This window comes from Cloeon dipterum, chromosome 1 (assembly GCF_949628265.1).
Source record: "Cloeon dipterum chromosome 1, ieCloDipt1.1, whole genome shotgun sequence".
NCBI classification, from domain to species: domain Eukaryota; kingdom Metazoa; phylum Arthropoda; class Insecta; order Ephemeroptera; family Baetidae; genus Cloeon; species Cloeon dipterum.
This window is the reverse complement of record NC_088786.1, coordinates 10,376,250-10,392,832: the sequence shown is the minus strand read 5'-3', so window position 1 is coordinate 10,392,832 and position 16,583 is coordinate 10,376,250. Positions and strand designations below refer to the sequence as shown.

The 16,583-nt window shown below is 40.7% G+C and overlaps 1 protein-coding gene across 8 annotated transcripts in view; it reads left to right on the top strand.

Annotated features, from left to right (window-relative positions):
* The window catches only part of LOC135934018 (pseudouridylate synthase RPUSD2-like), a 179,111-nt gene that overhangs the window by 152,698 nt on the left and 9,830 nt on the right, over window positions 1-16,583 (top strand). For 7 of the 8 annotated variants that reach the window (XM_065475516.1, XM_065475513.1, XM_065475511.1 and 4 more), the window contains one exon: window positions 12,419-12,506. In XM_065475516.1, coding sequence (XP_065331588.1) covers window positions 12,419-12,506 — 88 coding nt within the window. Of the gene's footprint in view, window positions 1-12,418; window positions 12,507-15,791; window positions 15,880-16,583 lie in introns of all 8 variants that reach the window. The other variant, XM_065475510.1, reaches the window with a different exon arrangement.

Sequence of the window (16,583 nt, the reverse complement as noted above, 5' to 3'; positions counted from 1 at the left end):
CACACTTGACACACCCTTACACATACAAAATACACACAACACACAAACTTTCGGTTGGACCATTGTGCTGAACACACACGAGGCACACGCAAGGTGTCCGTTTTCATTCTTGTGTGACAAACACCTGACGTTCCATCCACTCGACGCTCCATTATGTTCCGTTCGACGATCAGCGCCATTCACGTCAACGACGGAAGTAGGTACGCTTGCGGGGGTGGCTGGTTAGCTGCCGGTGGACACTCGGTCCTGCATGCAAACTCGGTCCCAAGTATCAATACGTCGCACGCATACATATGCTGGGGTCACGCGCAGATTGCATAGTCGCTCCGATTTTCGTGCAATGGGGTGGATATGGTTCGAGGAACCGGCGCCCCGGGTGCTTTCACGCTTTAAATCCCCGAACGTGGAGTATTTCCTGCATTTGCATTCAACTCTGGTGGCAACCTTTCTACAAAAAAAAATGTTCTTGCTTTGGTTTTAGGTTTCTTTAGATTTATCCAATGTAAAATTAAATGAAAAAATCTTACTTCTAAGTAGTACATTTTTGTATTATTTTTAAAGGTTATTGAGCTAATTTAAGGACCAAAAACAGGTCAAAAACTTATCAAGAGAAGCACTCTTCTTAATTAGAGAGCATTCGTCTACTGTTTCCAATATTTTAATTTATATTTCATTTCGAGGCTGGCTTTTAATGGCCAGCAAAAATTTAATTTAAAGAGAGTAACGAAGTCGAAAATGATAATAAAATATTCTGAACATAGCAAATAACATAAATTTACGCTGTAATCGCTTCAGCAACCCAACACAGTATTTTTTCCTCTCGGGTTAAATTAATTATTTCCAGTAACAAACGCATTTCATTTAATTCACAAGCACAATTCCCTTAAACGGTAAATCAGAAGCCCACTCGCAGACATCCTCAATGTCAATTAGGTGCTATTAGGGCAAACTGCATACTGCTCGTGATAATTATCGTCAAATTGAAAACACGCCAAGTGAGTTGGTGTGTGAAATCAAAATTAAATTTGCATCGCGAGTCTGTTTCAATTAATTAGCGCGCGAGTGGGATGCCTCGCTCATAATTTAATGAAGCAGCAGGCCCTACACTGCCGCCGCCGTCCACTCATGATTATCATTTAATATTAAACAGCTGGTCGGCTGCCTGTAGACGCAGACAGACCGTGTGCGACGGTCTGCTCGTTAGCATTCGCGTTTGTGCACTTTTTGCCTGGTCACCTGTTGGTCGTAGGCTGCACATTTAGTCTCCTCGCATTGCTATGGGAACAGATATTTCAAATAAAACATGAAAAATCACGATGGACATTTTCCATTTTTATTGTGTTGAGTCCATCTAAAATATACAAGAACAATACTTTTTAAACGAAAAATATTTATTTGAGCCAAACCATATAAATCAATGTTATTTTAAAGCAATTGAAATTTAGGCTCAAGATGTATTTTTCTGTAATTAAAATATTTTTCAGCTCTTCATGATAATTAATTGCTTAATGCCAGATTGCTCAGACGCTTTTAAGATTCTTGAATATCGATTAACGGCTGAGTATGTTAAAAATGATCTGAATCTAATTTATTTTAAATTCGAAAACGACCAATATTGTCAAAGCTTTTTTCAACCCTTTTTAGTAGGCACCAAACACAAAGAGCTAAAAACACATAATACTGTACGTGTATGAATTTCCTTACAATTTTATTAATAGTTAAAAGCATCGGACGTGTATTTGAAAATCCAATATTACTCTCCGCATAGCTTTTAACGCCGCAATATGCAAACCGATGTTGAATATTATCTCGCTAAATTTGGTTCAAATTAAACCGACGCCTATTTACCCCCGTCCACATTTGCATACACTACCATTGCGATACGGAGTCTGTTTGTACCGAGAGCAAGTTGGTATTGCACGGCCAAACCCAAATATTTGGTCCTGCAGAGCGTGACTGGCCGCCGTTGCCATGGTGGAGAGAAACACAAACGGGACTCAAATCCTCTTGCTCTCCGGGCATTACGACTGTGTTATATGGGCGTATAATAACGCTTTGTTTGTGTCCGAGTGGCGTTTGCCAAAGCAGCCGCGCTATTTTTTCCAGCCCATGATATTGCCATCGTTTTGCAAGATAAGTTGGCCGGCACATGGTTTGCTCGCGCGGACGGCACTTTCCGCCTTTATGACCGGATCGTGTCAAATGGACGGAAGGATCGCTGAGCCGCGCGCACTGCCGAATAATGCACACACTTGTCCACCACTCGGCCTGTCATTCGTATTTTTATGTGCAATTTTGCGGATTGCCTAGGTGCCCGTATAGCAGCTGAATTTTACGACGTTTGCTCCATGCAATTACCGTGAACACCATACACAAATGCCGGCACCAAAAGAGATACGTGATCTTTGAAGTAATCCATTATTTCTAAATGGTATGTGCTTTTTCCTTTTTAATTTTTACAATTAACACTTAGATTATAAAAAATTTTACATTCTGAAAGATGCACATTTTTAAATTGCTTTTTTATAATGTGTGTATACAATCATTTATTAAAGTGGCCCAGAGGAGGCAAACTTCTTCAAATGGCAAAAAAAAGCAAATAGCTCCACACTTGCGCACTTAGAGAAGAAAACAAGCCTCAATTAGCACCTCCGCAGAGCCGTCGATAATTTAGGCACTCAGGATCTGTACTTTGTAATTGAGGCCAAAGAGCAGACGTTTGCCCAGACGCGCGTTGTGCACAGAGTCTATTTATTTACGCAGAATTAATGCGTCGAGAGGGAGAACGGCCGAGGGTGGCAATCTATCAAGCCAAGTTGGTGTTGCTAATTTTGGCACCAGCATCGTCATCATTCATCAGGCAGAGAGCATCCAGCAGCACTTACACTCATCCATCCACCTCTATCGCTACCCTCTGCTCTGCCGCACCCCGTGCATAGAGAACAAGCGCACATGTCATGGTATTATGCCATGTGTGTACTCGCAAACACAAACAACAAGCGGCGCATGTTCAAAATCGAGCTCCTTCCCGGCCCTTTTGATTAATTAATCAGCAAATGCACCATTTCCCTAGCCGACGTTCACTCCCAGTTGGATGCCCTCAATGCCTCAAAATTAGACGTTATCAAAATCTATTTACCCATCTTTCGTTTTATTATTTCACGATCTTTGCTTTGAATTTGTAGCCAGTTTTAGCTTCAGCGAATATTATTTTTATTTGCTTGAAACGACAAAGATTTACGGTTTTAAAAAGCTGGGATCCTAAAAATTATGAAACTGACAGAGGACTGCTCTAATTAAAGAACTCTAGTTTGTTAAAAAGTAAGACGTAAAATAATTTCTGAAATCTCTAGGTTGGCAACTGACAAAGAGTGGAATCGCTTCAGACCGAAGAGATTTTCAAAGCATATAAAGCCCTTCGCAATAAACCGGCTGGAGCCGCTCACTAGCGGAGGAGCATAAATTTGTACCATACCGCAGAAGCTAATCCAGATTAACGGTAATGGATCCGTGAAACGAGCATTCATGCACTGAGTGGGAGGCATTGATCTGCCGTGTGTGCGCGCGAAAAGCTTGCGAAATAAATATTTGACTAATCCTAGGATAATCTGCCGGTGTTCACTGTTGATCTTGCACGTGCGAATTCATCCACGCCCAAATAATAATTCCGGCTCGAGCGGCGGTTGCTGTTGTTTCTGCCCAAGGAAACGATGAAATATTAAAGCGGCGGCACCAGCGGCGCGGTCGCACTCAAGTTTAGATGGCGATATTTCCACGAAAAGCAGCGGCTCTTTTGTTTGTAAATCTCCTCGGCAGATTTATTAGGTCGCGAGCCCCCCTATTCTTATTTTTATCTCCGGGCTGCTCCTCTCAAAACAAACTAGAGTTTCCTTTCTCTCTCTTGCCAGCGAACAGAGCTGTAAAAAAGAGTGAAGACGCTCACATTATTATTCAAATCAGACCGTTTCTCTAATTCGGATGATGAGATGTGTCACCCGATTTAGACGTTCTCTCCCTTCAAATAGAGGAATGACTTTATACGACCCCTAATTTTGCTGGCTCGCGTTTGTTGTTTTGCTTTGGCGCAGCCATAGACCGCAGTCGCTATTATTAATCATCATAAAGCCACTCGCCCTAGCATCTAGCGTAAAATTTCGAGTGGCTGTACTACCATTGATACTGTGTATGAAATTGAATCATCCAAACGATACAGATTAATGGTAAAGTTGACATTTTCGAGGAAACTGTACGGAAGTTTTGCTTCAATATTTTACTAAAAGCAATTATATAGTTGAGCTCGATTTAACAACTCGAAATATCAAAACGCTGCTTTTCAAGGTATCGACATTTAAATAAATCTGTTCCGATAACTGAAGATCATTGAAAATATTTTCATAATATTTTTGCACTCCTGGAAAATTTTAACTGTTGTATACAACAACAACAGGTTTTAAAAAATGAGGAAAAATGGTCATGCAGGAGAGAACTCTGAACTAAAAAGCTTTTATTTTCTCTTGGCAGCTACATTCGCCTCGTGTTTGCTTTTTCTCGTTCCAATTTCGACCACCGCACCTTGATTACTAATTTCACGGTTGATTTCTTTATTATTTCCTGCTCTCTTTTATCGTTGGACGTGTCCAGAACAGCAGCCTCCCTCGGTCAATAAGGCAACATTCACACACAGGCCGATAAATTACACCCTATCACGGCCAAAAAAGCAGCTTCCAATAATTTGCGCGAGGATTGCGTCGGTCACGCGATCCAACGGCCGAGAATTTATTTGTTTTTGCTGCGAGCCAAGGGGTCAGCGGGAGTATAGAAATTAGAAACCGATAAATTGATATTGACTCTGTGGCTTTGATGCGCTTAAATGTCGAAGGTTTCTGGAAATGAGAGACGAGTCCTGAACAAACAGCCGACGCTGCAGTTTGCATTATCATACGCAAACAATTACGCGAGGCCTGCGAATCGTGTCTCATTTGCATGTCTGAGCTGTACGATTTTGTTTGAACAAGCTGAAAGCTGCCATCTTTAAAAAGTGCTTTATTGTCTGATCGTGCGAAATTTATGGCTGGGGGCGAGGCTGAGGCTCACGTTCCCAAGATTTGCAAATTCAATGAGTTTCCCTTTTTGTAGTTTGGGATTTATCGATTTGTTATGAATCCTTTCACAGAATTTGCCAACAACAAACGGGAAACAGAAGAGCATTTATTGTTGTTTAACCTAATATTTTTGTTACTGTCACAGAATTATTATTTATCCTCTCAAATTAGTGCTTGTGAAATAAAAAATAGCATGGAACCTCAATATATCCAATGACATACAACTAAAAATATGCATTTGTTAAATATTTCATGCCTTTGAAGCGATATTAATGGGGAAAATCTAGCAATAAAAATATTAAGCTAAAATTGAGTGTTCTACGCGTAAAACATTACATCTAAATTACAAAACGTCGTAAAAATAATCACTGTTCGCTGCAGACCATAACTGTCCACGCAGGATAAAATACTGCAGTATAGGTACCCTTTGATTGCCCTGCATCGGAGGGAAACAAGAACCCACTCGTGCATTGGCCATTTTTCAAGTGCCTTCCGCTCGGGACTGGTGCACGCGCTTTTATTGCAGCAGCAAACTGAAAAATGCCAATATATATCAACGCAGCCAGTCGTTTATTGTCACCAGGGCCTGTAAATTGGGTTCGCCTTGCTCAGCTCGGGCTGCCCATTTGCGAGAGGCCTTTTACAGCTCGTCGCGCCCGTGTTTCCCTGAAATAATAATTCGAGGTGATGACTCTGGTGTACGCAAATGTTTCTCCACGGTAAACATTTATTGCAGAAATCTTTATTGCCTGCGAGAGAGTATCCCCTAATTTTCGTCGACGGAGGAAATTGAAAAAGCGCGTCTCGTGTGATGATGGAAATTTCACTCGCTTCTTTGATGTTCTGATGCTGAAAAACACCCTTTTTCCCGAGAGTGGCTGCTGTATTTACTTATTTTCCGCCGACGCCTTTAACTGCGCCAGAGTGAAAACGATCCTCGCTTTTTATCTCAAAACTTTGTCTCGCGAAAGAAGCAATAAATTTGGCTGTTTTGATATAGCTTCCAAAGAAGTTGAAACGGACTGAAACTTCAAATAAGGAGATTCGAAGCCTTTTCTTCTCATCATATTAAATTTTGAAATTCATTTCGTGCACACTTCATTGCTCCGAAGTGTTTAACCAACATATTTATATATTTTGTGTTATCATTATTTGGGAATCTTGAATTTCATAAAATTAAATCAATTGAATATAAAATTTTAAATAATGATTTTAATTTCTAACTGAGCTACAGAAGGTATCGAAATTTAACTTAGTGCTATTTTTACATTAAAGAAATTCAACAAAATCGAAAATATATATTGTGGACTCAGCAATATAAAACTTTCGGCACACATTCCTACCTGATTTAAATAATCATATTCTTTTATTCGGATCTAGTTGTAGCTAAAAGAGCTCTATATATTGCAAGATTCGTTCTTTGACGATGAAAAGCTAAAAAAATTAGCAACCAACTGAAACATTGAGTTAGGCCTTTTTTGGGTTTTCCGGAAAGGCGACCTTTGCATATGATAAAGTTTGCGACGCACGGCTAGCCTTGCGTCCGCAATTCACGCACTAATTACTGGTTCACTGTGGATTAATAAGCGTGCAAGGAGAGATCCACCCACCTTCTGTCACATTAACTACTCTCAATGTCTGCCTGAGAGAAACTTTTAATGACGCACCACTTTGACCAACTAAGGGGTTGAAATTAAAGAGCCTGCGCGTATGTACGTACGTGCGCTTGTTCTCGGTCTCGACACAATCACGGCGGCGGTGGCGGCGATGGGAACAAAGAGGCGAATCTGCATTTTCATTACCGGCAGCGTCGTTAATTTTTAGCTAACAAGCAGCGGCAGGCCGCACACATGCTCGGACGGCCACTTTGCATTTTTTCGGGGCTTTTGTCGTCGGCGGTTGTTGGCGAAAACGGCTGCTTTGTTTCGCTTTGTGCAGCGCGCACAACCACAAGGCGAAGGATGAATTTATTCACCAGCATGAATAAAGTAACTCACGTGACAATGGCGGAGTGCTCGCAAAAAGGCAAATGGACGTGTTACATACACACGACGTATTTTTTAAAAGGCACAGCAGCCGAGGAAGCAAAATGTCATTTTTGCCTTGGGTGAATTTTTAATGAGGGATGAAAAGGACACACTGCTCAAGGTCAAAATATTCTACTAGACGTACCATTATAATCCTTGCGAAATTATCCTTTCAAAATTCACTTAGGCACTCGGTGGCATAAATTTCAAAAAGCTCAAAGCTCTTCCGTTTCGCTAGAAATTCATCCGTGCGCGTGATCATTTAATTCGGCACCAAGAGAAGTTTGGCCGACCTAATAAAGAAGCTGGCAAATTTGATTCCATTAAGGGTTTCAGCTCGCTAAAAGCGGTCTATTGTTACGCTAATCCAGCGTGAAAATGACCCTAAGGTGGAATGCAATCTGCGCCGCAGTTTCCAGCGCCCATCCAAAACTTTCATCTTTCAATTAGGCAGTCACTCGGTGGAAAGCGGCAAGCGATATTAATTTTCAGCATCGTCCAGCTTTCACTTCACTTCTGCTCGTCCAACCTCCTATTGAAAATTACCATGCGTCGGACATTTCATTTTGCACGGTGTCAAAATCAAATTAGTACACCGACGAGCACAATGACTGCGCGCGTGCCATTAATTAATCCGTCAGCCTGGAAAAGGTCGTTGCTTTGCGGCATTTTTATACACGCACGTGGAGACAATAAAGTGTGCTTGCACACTCGCCGCCCTTCTGATTAGCGCCGGACGCAAACAAGAGAGACGCCCAACAACCAACAATGCTCGAGTATTTTTAAACGATGCTTGCTTACAAAAAAAGTATATAGTGTTTTTATGATCAGAAAATCAAATATTATTCATGGAAAATATACCTAAATCTATGTTTTGTAGCAATCATTGAAAATATTCGATATAATTTTTTTGTCTAATTAATCTCAGGATTCCCGAATTTGAAAAAGACATTTCTTACATAGCAAAGCATAATTTAAAGATGACATTCGAACTTTTGAGTTGAATTTAAATCAACTTACTTAGTATTCAGCTATTTATTGATAATTATTGGTCCAGGTATTTGCCGCTCAACTAATTTGAGCTGTTAATGTGGCCCAAATTTAAAAGCTTTTTATTTGATTCTGAAAATAGGATTAGGGCTGCAAAGTGGAGCAGCAATAACTTCAAATATCATGAAAATAAAATTGTCAAGCAGGGTTGCATTAAATTCTACTTAAAAACAACCTTCTCAAGTGTATCAACCTTCAAAGGCATCTTAAATCTACATACAACCTATAAAATAGGGGAAAAGAATTTTTCGCAGTCTCCACACTCGATTTGATCAATGGAATCCACTTTAAGCAAAATACAGTCGACTCTACCCTCCACTATAAATTCCATATCTTTTTATTCCAAATCGCCTTTGGAATTTCTGCCAAATTGAGCTTCAGTTCCCGCAAAGGGCCGCCAGCTTTTGCGTCCGCGCACCTCCATATCGGTCCGTCGCACATAACAGGGAAGAAGTGAGCGGCCGACGCAGCACCCGTCGTGCAATATTGAGTTAGGCTGGGCATTAGCTGATAATCAAATCAAAATGGCCACAATTATGCCGGCCTGCAGTGCCAATAATAAACGTAATAGCAGCAATAATCCTGTGCTCGCGCGAGCCGTCTGTTTTCGATGCAGATGAATAATTCAGTGGCACACAAAAGATACGGCGCTAGGTGCTTCTATTTGCACTGCTCGGCCGCGTGCATCAATTACTCTGGCGAGCTCGCGGCATTCGATCTGGCCGCGGCTGAAATGAATGCTATCCCGCCAGATGGTTGGCTGCCTGCGGGCGACGCGCTTTTTCACTCGGACGCCCGATTTGAGTGACAGCTGCTGTCAGCGGATTACTACTCCGCCTCATTAGCATCGCAGCCAGACTGAAAAGCAGGTTGATTTTGCAACCGAAACCTAATCATTGTCACTTGCAAAGCTGGAGATTAATACGTTTCGATTGAGTTTCACACGCTGATTGCTGGATTTGTTGTTGCTGACAATCACAATCAATTGCTGATTTCTCTATTCATGTAGCGTGTATCAAATTCTGTATTAATTAACCAGGTGTACATTAGTCGCTGAGAGATTTCCAGACAAACAACCGTGAAATGGACTTTGTGTTTCATTTAAGAATTAAATTGCAACTTAAATCATCCATAAGTCAGTTTCTAAGGCTACACACGGTCATCTAGTAAATTAAAATTGGACAAAATTTTCTCAAGGAGCATTAAAAAGAGCTCCATGAACGACGCAATGCTCGAAATTGTTAGAGGGTTATGAGCAATTACTTCAAAATGTGCAGATAAAAGAGAGCATAACCGTAAAAGCTCTTAATTAATTTTTCAACCAATTTACCTACATTTTACTTGAAAAAGCATTTCGAAACACTTACTTCCTACAAAATGAGTACTATGCAACTCCTCGACATGCTCGTCACGCAGGTTGCATAAGCAAGAAGTGCTACTTCCTCGATAGGAAATTTCCCGCCGCTAAATGTGCCGCCTCTAATGAGACTTGGTGTGGTGATTCTCCTTAACTAACTGCCCTGGAGTAATTGAATTAACAGCTTTAAAGGCAACTTACGGTTTCTATAAACGACACTGCGCTTTCCCTTTTCATCTAAATGAGTAGAACAAATTAAACAGAGAAAGCAATTTTATTAATGGTTTGGTAAAGCCTCGTTCAATCTCTCCTAGAATATACCAATTTTTTATGGTTGTACTTGTATTGATAGGAATATAGTCGGTTATTTGGATAATTTTTATGTTTCTCCTTAAGTCGTATTTCTTACTATTTAAAATAAAAATTGAACTAAGCACGATTCGACCCCGCAAATGGAACTGGAATAATATCCTTACACGACGTCAAGTTATCTATGCCTCGCAAGAGGAGGCAGCGCGCAAGGAGCAGTGGCCGGTCGCAATTATCATCAGTAAAACTAAGAACTTGTCAATATTCATCCTCCGAACTCAATAAATTTGACTGCTCCAAATTTGCCAACAAATTACAAAAAAAAAAAAACGGTGACACAACCAAGGATTAAAATATATTTGCATTTAACAAAGCGATGCACGATGCACCATATTTGCATAAATTTATAATTTCGTTGTCTCATCTAAAATTCACGCAAATCCGGTACATTTTAATAACAATAAAGCCGGCATAATGCAACATTTACAATGCAGCAGTTCTTTAGAGTCGGCGGTAGAAAATCTTACAAAACACGCTGTACAGCTAAAGACGCGCTGGAAAAGCGATGTTCTCGCGCGCAATTTTAATTTCGCGTAATACCGTACGCCGTCAGGATTATATATAATTCACTATAATCTGCTTATTATGAGTTTGCACATCGCAGGCGGGAGTGGCGCGCGCGCGCCGGCAATTCGGGCTTAATTTAATGCGACGCTGCTTTTTCCGGCACGCATTTTGTCCTCGTTGCCGTGCACCGCCTTACGCCTTACACTCAAGCCGGCGTGTGCATGCGTTTATGCGCCAACCCTAAATCACGAGCGCGTGAAAGCGGCACACGGGGAAGCAATAATAATTGCTGCCTGATTCCACCCCGCGAGTAAATCATAAACAACGACGTGCGCGCCAGCAAACTCACTCACAACCGAAAGCGAGCGCCGGTGTTTGTATGTTTGCGTTCGCGCTCGCCATGTTTCACCGCGCGGGGCTGTTTGTGCGTGTGTGCGCGGAACACACTCAAGGCGACAGGACCGTTTGCACGCCTTGCCAACTGCGAATCTCGCCAGCAGCCCTTGGGCTGTCTCGCTGATCAGGCAGGCGCAAACATTGGCTCTTGAGATTGTTGATTTGTCACATCAAACACAGCCAACGTCTTCATTCATTTTTAAACAGCCTCCAGTTGAAATGGGAGCAAGGATTATATTATTTTACCTTCTATTTGTTTACCAATGACTCATCCTAGCGGATTCCAAGTCTTCATTCATTGAAAAAAATATGGTTTCGACTCAGTTATTTTTCAAGGATTGCGATTCAAAAGGAAATAATAGATAAGCAAACTAATGTGGTCATGACAAAATTTTACCCTGCTTCTTTATTGTTGCCATAATTCAGTACAAAAAATAATAGATACAGGATAATTCCAATATCTCGCCGCAGTGGCCCGACCAAAAAGCACTTTACTTTAAAAATCACTGATACTTTAAAAATTTCAAATAAATAATAACGTACTATCTGTAGAAAAAAATCAATAGCGATCAACAAAATTATTCAAAAATTCAATTTCCTTAAATTTCATTTTTTGCAAGCAGGTTTAATCATCCCGACCATTGAAATATGTAGTTTCAAGGTATCTCCAACTAAATTTAAAAATCGATATTCTTTATTTTAGTCCGTGATCTATATGCAACATGCCTGAGTTCATTTTTTAACTTGACCTATTTAAAAAAGAGATTGAGTATTCAGCCTATAATTAAAGGAAATTCATTTAATCACATTTAAAATTATTCTTAAATTGTGGCCAAAGCTAAAATTTAAGTTGGTTGGCGTGTAAATATCCGGCTCCAAATTTTTGTGCATTTCACATGATGAGCTCTAAAATGCATCTTGAAACTTGCCAAAAAGATAAACTTCAATAAAAGCCACAATCTGTTGGATAGATCGTGACGAGAAGAATCGAAACCAAATGCAACAACATGACCAAGCCGAGAAATTTTAAAAATGGAAAAATTAGATTTAGTTGGTTTACGCTCGGTCCAGTTTGACTGTCTCCAGATTCAATCGACCGTTTGCTGCAACCACCAATAATTCACAAAGCAGTTTAATGTTTTGAACATAAACCTCCAACATCACATTTAAAATTTAAGAAACTGAAATCACTGCCATGCAGGTTGCCTATCGTATTACTTCAGCAAATGCAAGCGACGCTTCATGCTCAGGTTCGACTTCGTTTTCAAGCATATACAGTTATTCCCGGTACTCCTCCTCTACTACTCTCAATTACAAACCATAACAATCGTCAATATTTCACTAACCTAACAAACAAACTAATCACTGACACAGCATGACCACCACCACTGTAAGTCAAAACTCCACCACGCTCGAATGTTGTAAAAATGCTATAATCACTTTTCTAAAACCTCCATGTACCATAATGACAAAAGAAAAAAGCTATATACTGACACTAAAACTAAAATTCGGTCAACCCTGAGAGGACCCTTCAATTGTATAAACGTTTTTCGTGCTCTGTGTCGCTTTGACTGGTAGTAGTTTGGACCTGGTTCTACCGTTGATTACAGGCATGAAGTCCCCGTGACAGCGCACCATATCGCCGTGGTGCACATGGACCCTGAGCTCGTGGTCGTTGACAAGCCCGCGTCCATTCCTGTAAGTGGCAATCAAGACAGACCACTCCAATCAACTCTCTCAATTTCTTTCCACTTTTTGACACTTGGCTCTCGGCGCAAGAAACGTCAACCGATGTGAATTAATCAGCTAATGAATCGTTTTTGTGAACACTAATGCTACCTTTAAAGTTGCATTCAGATTAACTCTCGCTCGACGTTTCTCTCGCCTCCTTTGGCTTCTATTTCTCTTTTTATTTCGATTTCGTTCCAGCCGCCTCTCATTTTGCCGTTGCTACTCGTGTGGTGCTCTCTAACACTCTCGCCCAACAATTCCCCCTTTCGATTGTACAGAGTACAGACCCTTTGAACTTGCGTTTCAACACACGAACCGTGCCACGCACAATGTATACGAAACAGTTTTACACATGAATTTTAGGAACTCGCAAGAATCAAGCGACTCGACCAACGAAGATTAAGGTATGGTGAACTTGGTTTTTGCATTTAGAACATTTTTCTCCACTTTTTACCGTTTTGAGGCAGATTTAAAATAAACATTGAAACAAAATCTACAGAAGTAAATAGACGCAAATAGGTTATATGCAATAAACGGAAAGCCGAAAGACGCGTTTCGAGGATAACAATTTTAATTGCAATAAATAATAGCAAATGCTCTAAAATACTCGACGATAAATGAAATTATTCGTCGAAGAAATGTAACTTCTAATCAAAGAAATGTCTGCTTGGATGTACTGGTAAAGCCCTATGAGATTCGATTACTGTTATTGCAACTCTTAACTGGAGTAAGTTGGACGTGAAAGAAAGGAAGCTAATTATCGAGCAGTACCAATAAAGCGGCAAAAATTTCCAATGCCCTTAATGAAAAGAATCTTGTCGGCTCAAAGTCGCGACGAGCTCGCCAAGAAAGCGAGCATGTAATTAATTAAATTCCGCGCTCTTCAAGAGGGTAGGGAAAAAAGCAGAGACTGGCAGACGAGAAAGCTCCTCTCTTAATTCATTTTTGAAAATCTCCCGAGAGCCGTATCTTCCCGGTCTGGCTATAAAACCGACTGCTCTCCTTTTCCTCAGTGTATGTTTATTAATTATGAATCACGAGCCCGACGGGTTGCTGCCGGAGTGGCCGTTATTATTATTATTTCCACTCGGTGGTTGCTTTGGCGTTTTTCTACCATTTTAATGAACAATTTTAATTAAACTGAGATCGTCCCGCTGGCACACGGCTGCTAAGTCTGCGGGATTTTATTTTTCGAGAGACTCGAAGAATTCACACCGCTCGCCAACTTGTCGTCGGCTCGACTTTTCGCGCTCTTTAATCATCTCGGCTTTCAGCGCTTTATTTGCCGCGGTGCTTATTTTAATTTCTTCTCTCGCACTCGCAGCTCAGGTCTTTATGACACGACCGTTTTTACTCGCGGCTCTCCTTCAATATTAAAATGAAAATAGAGCATTGCGATGGAAGAAATGTGTGAACATCGCTAAAAATCGATCTTAACACCTCTTGGAGTGTAAAAATGTAGAGTTCTTTTATAGAATCAAGGTTGCTTATGTTTATTCTCACTGTTTGTTTTCTATTCTCTGTTTAGAATGACAGTTTTCTAATAAATGCCCTCTATGCTCCATATGGCGTGACTAAATTCTGTCTGACGGCCAAGCCGACTTTGTTTTGCTGCTCAATTCTGAAATTAAATTGAGCTCTTCCTTTTCTGACGCTCGCTGGTGTCTTTTTGATTTAGGGAAGCAACTGGCACGATAGGGTTAAGCACACTATGACGATTTATTCGAATTCCTTGCTCGCATAATTAAAGAGAGGCATTAGCTTGCTAATTAGCGCACACATTTTAATGATATACTGCCAAAATCCAACGTGAAGATATTTTTACTTCTCTCGTAAGAAAAATTATAATTAGAGGTGTTAGCGTTGTTATTCATTTTTTGACAATTGTTCGCAAAAATTATTCGTACGACCTTAAGGTTTACATTTAAAAGGCGGAAACCTTGGTGTTCACTTCGTTGTTAGCATTTTTTACCCTGTTCCCGTCTCACACAAAGCAAACTCTACTGCTACACGGAGACGCATTAAAAGTTTGCGCTAGAACGCCGTAAGCGGTATAAAATAAAAATAAATTCGCGCGCGCGGAAAGAACGGCTCCCCTTGCTCAGCTCGCCGAATTTAATTATTAGGATGTCGTAAAATAGAGCCGGTTATTAAAATGAAATGTTTAAGGGGCTTTTCATGGCCGTGCTCGGTGACGCTATGGAAAAATCATATCCGGAGGAGACTCTCTTCTTCTTTGCCTCAAACGCTACGAGGAGGGTTTAATTATTTTTTAATTACTTACCTCCCTTGTTTGTCGCTCGCTTGTTCGCTCGTTGTTGTCGTTATAATCTCGGTGATTAAAATGCATTATCCCACCGACATGATTATTCATTTAATTATCAAAAGCGCAGAAAAAAATTATGATTAAAGAGGGAGAAAATACAGATTTTGAAATTTGACGGGATTTTAAGAGGTTGGTGCTCAGAATCGTTCGTAAACTCATTTAGATTACTAGACGCTTAAAGGATCTTAAAGTGGTTTCATTTCTGCCACATTTCTCTCGTTAATTCATTCAACCTGCATTTTGCAGGTCAAAACATAAACATAGCGGAATATTCGTAAAAAGTCTGTTTATTAATGGTACAGATCCCCATATAAATTTCTCTCGCTAGAAACCCTCAGCAAATCCTTGGGTTGTTCCACATATCCTGCAAAGAGGCCACTTTTTTACAAGTTCTCCATAAAGTGGAACGCGCTCCATCATAAAAACGCACTAACTCGCGGTGGTGGCTGATTCCAAGTATAAATCTGCTGAGCTTCAATGAAGCTGTGTGCACCCAGCGCACAGGCAAAGAGCAGCGGTGGAAAAACGACAGCCGAGTGCTTTGTGTGCATCGTAAATTTATTTTGATTTACACTCGCTTCTCCGAACCAAGAAAAATTGTATAGCTCCACCTTTAAGCGCACTCGCGTAAAAGTATACCAACGATGGTTGGTACACTCGTATTCTCACAAATAAAACACACTTAAAACGGATCAAAAAGCCATCTACATATACAAGCACAAAGATATGAACCATGCCTCGGTTTGTGTTTTTCTGATACATACTTTTCATAACTTCTGCGTTGTTTGCTCCTCAACTCTTCCCATTTTATTAGATTTCGTTTGTTTTGTTCCTTGATTTCCCCGTCGGATTGAGGCAGTTTTATTTGCTTTACGGTCGTTGTGATCCCCTTTGTTTATGTTGAGTGTTTTGTGTCACTTTTGCAGACATGAAACGCCAATTTTAGCAAAACGAATCCAACTAGTTCACGTTGATGAGGAATTAGTTGCCTTGGACAAACCCTGTTCGGTTCCGGTAAGTCATTCGTCGTGAGCTCCTTTTCAAAGAGACGCAAAATGAACAGGAATTTTCTATTTTGTGAAAAATGACAAACGAAACGTTTTTCACATTAGCATTTTATTATTTTATTTCTGATCGCATCTTGCAGCATTCCTCGAATTCTTTTGCAATTAAAGAGATTCAATTTTGCGTATTTTTTCAGTCGGATAATGTTATCGCATTCAGTAATTTTCCTTTGTGAACCGTCTTTTTGTAAAAGTGTCGTCTTTTTCACAGTCATTACGCGCGTACAATGTCGTCAGCAGCTAATACCATTTTAATGGTCATTGAATCTCGCAGACAGACTTTTTCGAGGCATAAAATAGAATTTTCCTGTTCCCCGGCGCCACGGCCTTCCTCCGCAGCCGCCTGAGCGTCCGCCCAATCTCCGACCCACCCCAATCCTCCCCCTTGAGGCGCTACAGAGAGCACCATATGGAATGAGAGGCCTCATCTGTGTACTTATTTTTAATTATTGTCTTTCAGCAGCGGCTCGCGCACAGCAGGTTTCACATCACTTCCGATTTTTTCGCATGTGTGGGATTAAGCGTCCCATGCAAAACGGCAGCGAAGGACTTGCCCATCCCCCGAAATGCTGCAAAGGGCTGATTTCTCGTTTTGCGCAGCAATGAAAATCAGAAGTGACCTGATATATTTTTTGTAGTTTGCCACAGCTCGGA